This window comes from Chlamydotis macqueenii, chromosome 11 (genome assembly GCF_036417535.1).
Source record: "Chlamydotis macqueenii isolate bChlMac1 chromosome 11, bChlMac1.mat, whole genome shotgun sequence".
Lineage (NCBI taxonomy): Eukaryota > Metazoa > Chordata > Aves > Otidiformes > Otididae > Chlamydotis > Chlamydotis macqueenii.
In genome coordinates, this window is record NC_141566.1 from 21,567,529 (window position 1) to 21,572,744 (window position 5,216).

At 49.1% G+C, this 5,216-nt stretch overlaps 1 protein-coding gene across 1 annotated transcript; it reads left to right on the forward strand.

The window, feature by feature from the left end:
• The first annotated feature begins 1,014 nt into the window (after positions 1 to 1,014).
• On the forward strand, positions 1,015 to 4,699 carry CYSLTR1 (cysteinyl leukotriene receptor 1). The gene is made up of 2 exons (XM_086756294.1): positions 1,015 to 1,187; positions 1,714 to 4,699. The coding sequence occupies exon 2, from the start codon at positions 1,742 to 1,744 to the stop codon at positions 2,795 to 2,797; it is 1,056 nt and encodes a 351-aa protein (XP_086612420.1). The 5' UTR covers positions 1,015 to 1,187; positions 1,714 to 1,741; the 3' UTR covers positions 2,798 to 4,699.
• The last annotated feature ends 517 nt before the right edge of the window (positions 4,700 to 5,216 follow it).

Genomic DNA, 5,216 nt, shown 5'->3' on the forward strand with positions numbered 1-5,216 from the left:
CCTGCCACTCCCACACAATTGATTAAAATCAGCCCCATGTCACCGCAGACTTAATTTTAGCCCTATCGTGGAGATTAGCAAGGTTACTGTTGCTCTTTTCATAACTTCAACCTCAGGTTGGAAGTGAAGACTTCAGGTAGGTGAGGATGCCAGCGGTGTGGGATGAAGGCTGCATCTCTCGGCATCTTCCGGGGGACCCCGGGCTCTATCTCCTGGGACAGCAGCTTGGTGTTGCTGGCTGGTCCTCACAGAGGAGAGGTGGCTGGAGCCACGAGAAGCTCGCAGGAGCGATGTCTGGTGGTGTTCAGACCCGCTCTGGGCTTTCCATCGTGTGTGTGTGTGTGAGGAGCCAAGCTGGGGCTGAGGTCTGGGCTCTGCCACCACCAGAACCAGGCTGCTGAGAGGCAGCGTTTGTGGGGCAGGGCGAGCGCGCGGCTGCAAACTCGCTGCCTTTCCCTGATTATCAGGTTATTTGCCATGAGCATCACTAGATAAGCTTCATTTGCGCAAGCTAAAATGTATTCTTCCGGCAAAAGACCTTGCACGGTCACGCGGTCGGTGGCTCGCACGCCCCTGTTCTGCGCCCACAAATAACGCAAGGGGGAACATCCCCTCTCCTGTGTGGGGTTTTGCCTGCCCTCCCATCTGCGCCGCCTCGGTGATCCCTGTTGAGCTTTAATGTATTTTGTGCATTGCAGAGAATCAAGGGGCTGGTTTAAGAGTACAAACTCCCGAATAGCTGGAGCTTGACTGAAGCCTGGCAGCCTTGAGCATCCCATTTAACAGAAGCTTTGAGCACATGCATGGCCTGGGTTCTCATAACCGATCTTGTCCCAGCTGTCATGACTGGGTTTTTTTTTTTTAAGTCCCGTTACGTACCCCGCAGTTCTGATCATCGGGGTTTTTCGTGCTCTCAGACTGCAAGTGAGATTCTGTGTTTGAACCGTTAGAAACTGAAAAGGAATGGGGAAAATACCTACGCGTGCATTTTTCTCTTGCGTTACTGTAGGACAAATCAAATTGAAAGTGTCATGTCTGACTGCACGCAAACGAATACTGAAAGGAAACGATAAAATTTCATGAAAGAGTGGCTGAGTGGATCCAAACCTCCTCCCACCACGCAAACCCAAGAAGAAAGCCTCTGCGAGGGAGTTACCTTGACAGTAGAGATGTCTCCAGACCAGGAGGTTTGTCCTCCGTGACCACAGCCACTCTGTAGCTCCCGGCTCCGTCCACCCGGGCGGTGCTAGGGAAGCCGGAGGTGGAGCACGGGGAGCAGCATTCACTGGGCGACGGGGAGCGGCAGGCCCAAAGAGTCGTTAGGGACCGGATCTGGTCTTTATATTTTAAATTGCAGTGCTATTGCTGCCTTCGTTATTCCCCTTTGCTGTTTTAATGAGTAGCTGCCTTCGTTTGCAAGGAATTAGGGCTTTTTGTAATTCAGGGGGAGAAGGATGTGGCCAGTACGGAGGGCGTATGAAAATGTGACTCTCATCTTTACATCGCCAGTTGTGGGTACTGGGTTAAGAGAGGTGGCTGTATGGATAGTTGTAACAACACGGGTCTGCGCAGATCCACATCCCTTCCTAGCTCTTCTCTCATACAAGAGACGCAATGAGTTTTTCCTCCTTTTTAATAATCACATTTTACTTTCATGTACTGCTTTCCGTAACTCACCTGATTTTTTTTTTTTTTTTTTTTTTTCATCCTTAGGCCTGACCTTCATCGCCAGGTGGAATCAATGCCTCAGCCAGGCAACATGGTGGGGCTGTTCGATAACTTGTCATGCCACCACGCCATCGACGACTTCCGAAACAGAGTCTACTCCACGCTCTACTCCATGATCAGCATTATGGGCTTTGTGGGCAACGGCGTTGTGCTGTATGTCCTCATCAAGACCTACCGGCAGAAGACGGCCTTCCAGGTGTATATGCTGAACCTCGCCGTGTCCGACTTCCTCTGCGTGTGCACCCTGCCCCTGCGTGTCATCTACTACGTCCACAAAGGGAACTGGTTCTTCAGTGACTTCCTATGCAGGATCAGTTCGTACGCGTTGTACGTCAACCTGTACTGCAGCATTTTTTTCATGACTGCAATGAGCTTCTTCCGTTGCATAGCCATCGTTTTTCCAGTCCGGAACATCAATTTGGTATCGGAGAGGAAGGCTAAATTTGTCTGCGGTGGCATCTGGATTTTTGTCACCCTGACGAGCGCGCCCTTTCTGCAAAATGGGACATATCAACATGGCAACAAGACTAAGTGCTTCGAACCCCCAGAAGACTCTCAAAAGACAAATCTAGTCGTGATCCTGGATTTTATCGCCCTATTTGTGGGCTTCCTTTTTCCTTTTATTGTCATAACTATCTGCTACACCATGATCATAAGGACCTTACTGAAAAATTCCTTGAAGAAGAATGAGTCTAACCGCAAGAAGGCGATCTGGATGATCATCATCGTGACGGCCACCTTCCTGGTGAGCTTCACCCCGTACCACATTCTACGTACGGTCCACCTCCACATGCTGCGGCTGAAGAACACAAGCTGTGAAGACACCATATACCTACAGAAATCGGTCGTGGTAACGCTCCCCTTGGCAGCTGCCAACTGCTGCTTTGACCCACTTCTCTATTTCTTCTCGGGGGGCAACTTTCGGAAGAGACTTACCACATTTAGGAAGGCTTCTTCCTCCAGCTTAACGCAAGCCTTCAGGAAAAAGTTCTCCATCAAAGACAGAGATGAGGAACCCTTTGGAGAAAGACATAGGGAGGCTGGAAATGCAGCCGTGGCCCTTTCATAAGTGGGCTAGACCTTCCCCTAAGATCTCAGATGGGCAACAGAGATCTTGGAACTCTTCCAGAAGACATGATGGAGGCTTGCAAGCCTTTGTTGCAGTTAGATATTCAATAATAATGGTGAACAGTCCATGATTTACACTGCTTGGTGGTACAGCCGCCACCGGGGATGGCCAGCCCCTTCCCTGGAAACACTGCTTGGACATGCACAGCCAATTAGGATGGAGGAGCCACCGCCAGCCAGCACCCGAAAACTGTTGATCTGATGATAAACTCCCATGATAAACTCGCATAAACTCCTCAAAGCCTGTATTTGGGCACTTGCTTCATTACACGGCTCTAGAAAGAGCGTTAATTCTCCGAGTCAGTGGGAAATGTAAACACAATGTCTGCTCTACGCGGCGCACGGGGAGCTACGGACCAATAAAGAGGGCAGGGCTTTCACTGGATCTTCAAACAGCCGCTGGATTATTTACACAGCAGAGGCCAGGCTCATGCCTGCCCTCTTCCCAGCTGCTTCTGCTCCATTTCAGTTCTCAAGGTAATTATTTGTGTAAGACCTGCGGGGCTGGTGCCTGGGTCTGCACATCCAGGAACTGGGGCTTGAGGCCCTCTCCCACCGCAGCGAGCAGCTCACCGGACGCGCTTTTGTGGGCGGCGGATCCGCCAGCGTTTCCTGAACTTCTGGAAGAATCTTGTCTGCGGGAGCAGTTTGAAGCTTGCGGTACCCTAGCATGCGTTTGAAATTTATTTCAAGGGGACTGGTCCTGTAAGCGATGGCTGCAGGATCCAGATTATCGCTCCAGTTCTTCAGGAGGAAGAGTTCTGGGTGCTGAGAGTCCAGTGCAGGATCAGGCCTGCCTTTCTGAACTACTGACCAAGTTTTTTTTTTTAAAAAATAATTAAAAAAAAATGCAGATGTCCTCGTTAAAAATAGCTACATATGGTATCGGATCCTGTTCAGGAGCATTCACCTTGCTCACACCTTGCAGAGAAGAGGCAACCCAAGGCCTTGGAACGATCCGTAGGAAGGCCTGGAGATCAAAGAGTCTGAGTCCGGATGAGACAGGAGTGAATCCTGTTTTGAGCGCAGTGTGATTGAAGAGACGGAGGGGAAACCACAGCCAGACACCACCAACGGATAGGGCTGTGCTGCTTGTGTAAAGAAAACCTTCACAATCTTGGGCAGAAGGAAACATTCCTGTGCTTTTCGGTGAACTGGCAGAGAAGCAGCGCTGCCCGCCTTCTGCTGGAGCAAAGCCCGGCCCGAGATGCACCGACACAGAAACAGAAATTCTGGCAGGATTAGGAGTCTTAGCTGGAAAAATGGTTGAAGAATGAAAAGCAAGTGTGTTTTGGGCTGGTGTTTACGAAGTTACTTGATGTTGGCTTACATAAAGAGCACAGTTTTAATTCTGCATAATTAGAGCAAGCAAAAGGAGTTTGGCTTTGGGGCAAGGATCTGCTTGAAGAACTGTCTTTGCAGGTACCCAGAAAAGTGCAGGTTCATTCTTCACACCGCGGTCTGCGTGTCCCTGGGTCAGCAAAAGGCATTTTAAATGTTCACGGATGTCAGTTTGCATCAAGATCTGAAACCCCCTTAGCAAACCTTAAGGCTCTGTGAAGAGGGCTGAAGGCTGTTCGTGGCGGGGGTGGCACGGGTCCCCCTGCGCCCCAGGAGGGCAGAGCTTCCAGTCTGGCGACAGAACCGCGGACCGCTTCGGGTAAAGCGAGAGGAGAGCTGGCTAAAACATCCTCTCGGGGGTCAGCACTCGGTACTGGAGTTGTGTCTCAAAACAGTAAAGGCATCGTAAATAGAAGCCATTGTGAAAACGGTGTCTGCAAATATGTAGAAATAATACGCACATTCCCCAAATTTGAAATATTTTACAGTAAAGCTATATATATATATATATATATATATATATATATGTTGCAAAGCATTTTTGTTGTACCAGAGGTATTTTTTTTCCTCTTTACTTTTTTTTTTTTTTTAAAGGAGAGAATGGTTATGGCAAGAGGAGTGGCAGTGGTTTTTGTGCAATAGGAAAGACTATTTAAAACGATTGCTGAAAATTAAATGAAAATGTTGCAAGTTAAACTTTAACAATTAGTTTTCTGTGTCTTATTTTAAAGTCTCTGCATCCAGACTCTTCTTCCCTATAATAAATTCTTACCTACACACAGCACTAGAGTGTTAATAGTCATGTAATAATAATTTATAATGATATTTAAAACCCTGAGTCAAAGCAGCAGAGGTTGCTGAGGGCAGGCAGCGATGTTGGGGGTCTCGCCGGCCCAGCCCCTCAGAGCTGGAGTCTGCTCCAGCCAATCTGGACCGAAACTGCCAGAAGTCCAACTTCCCTGGACTCCGGGAACCGTCCAGGGCTGCCGGCGCGGGGACCTGTCGGAGCCAAACCACTT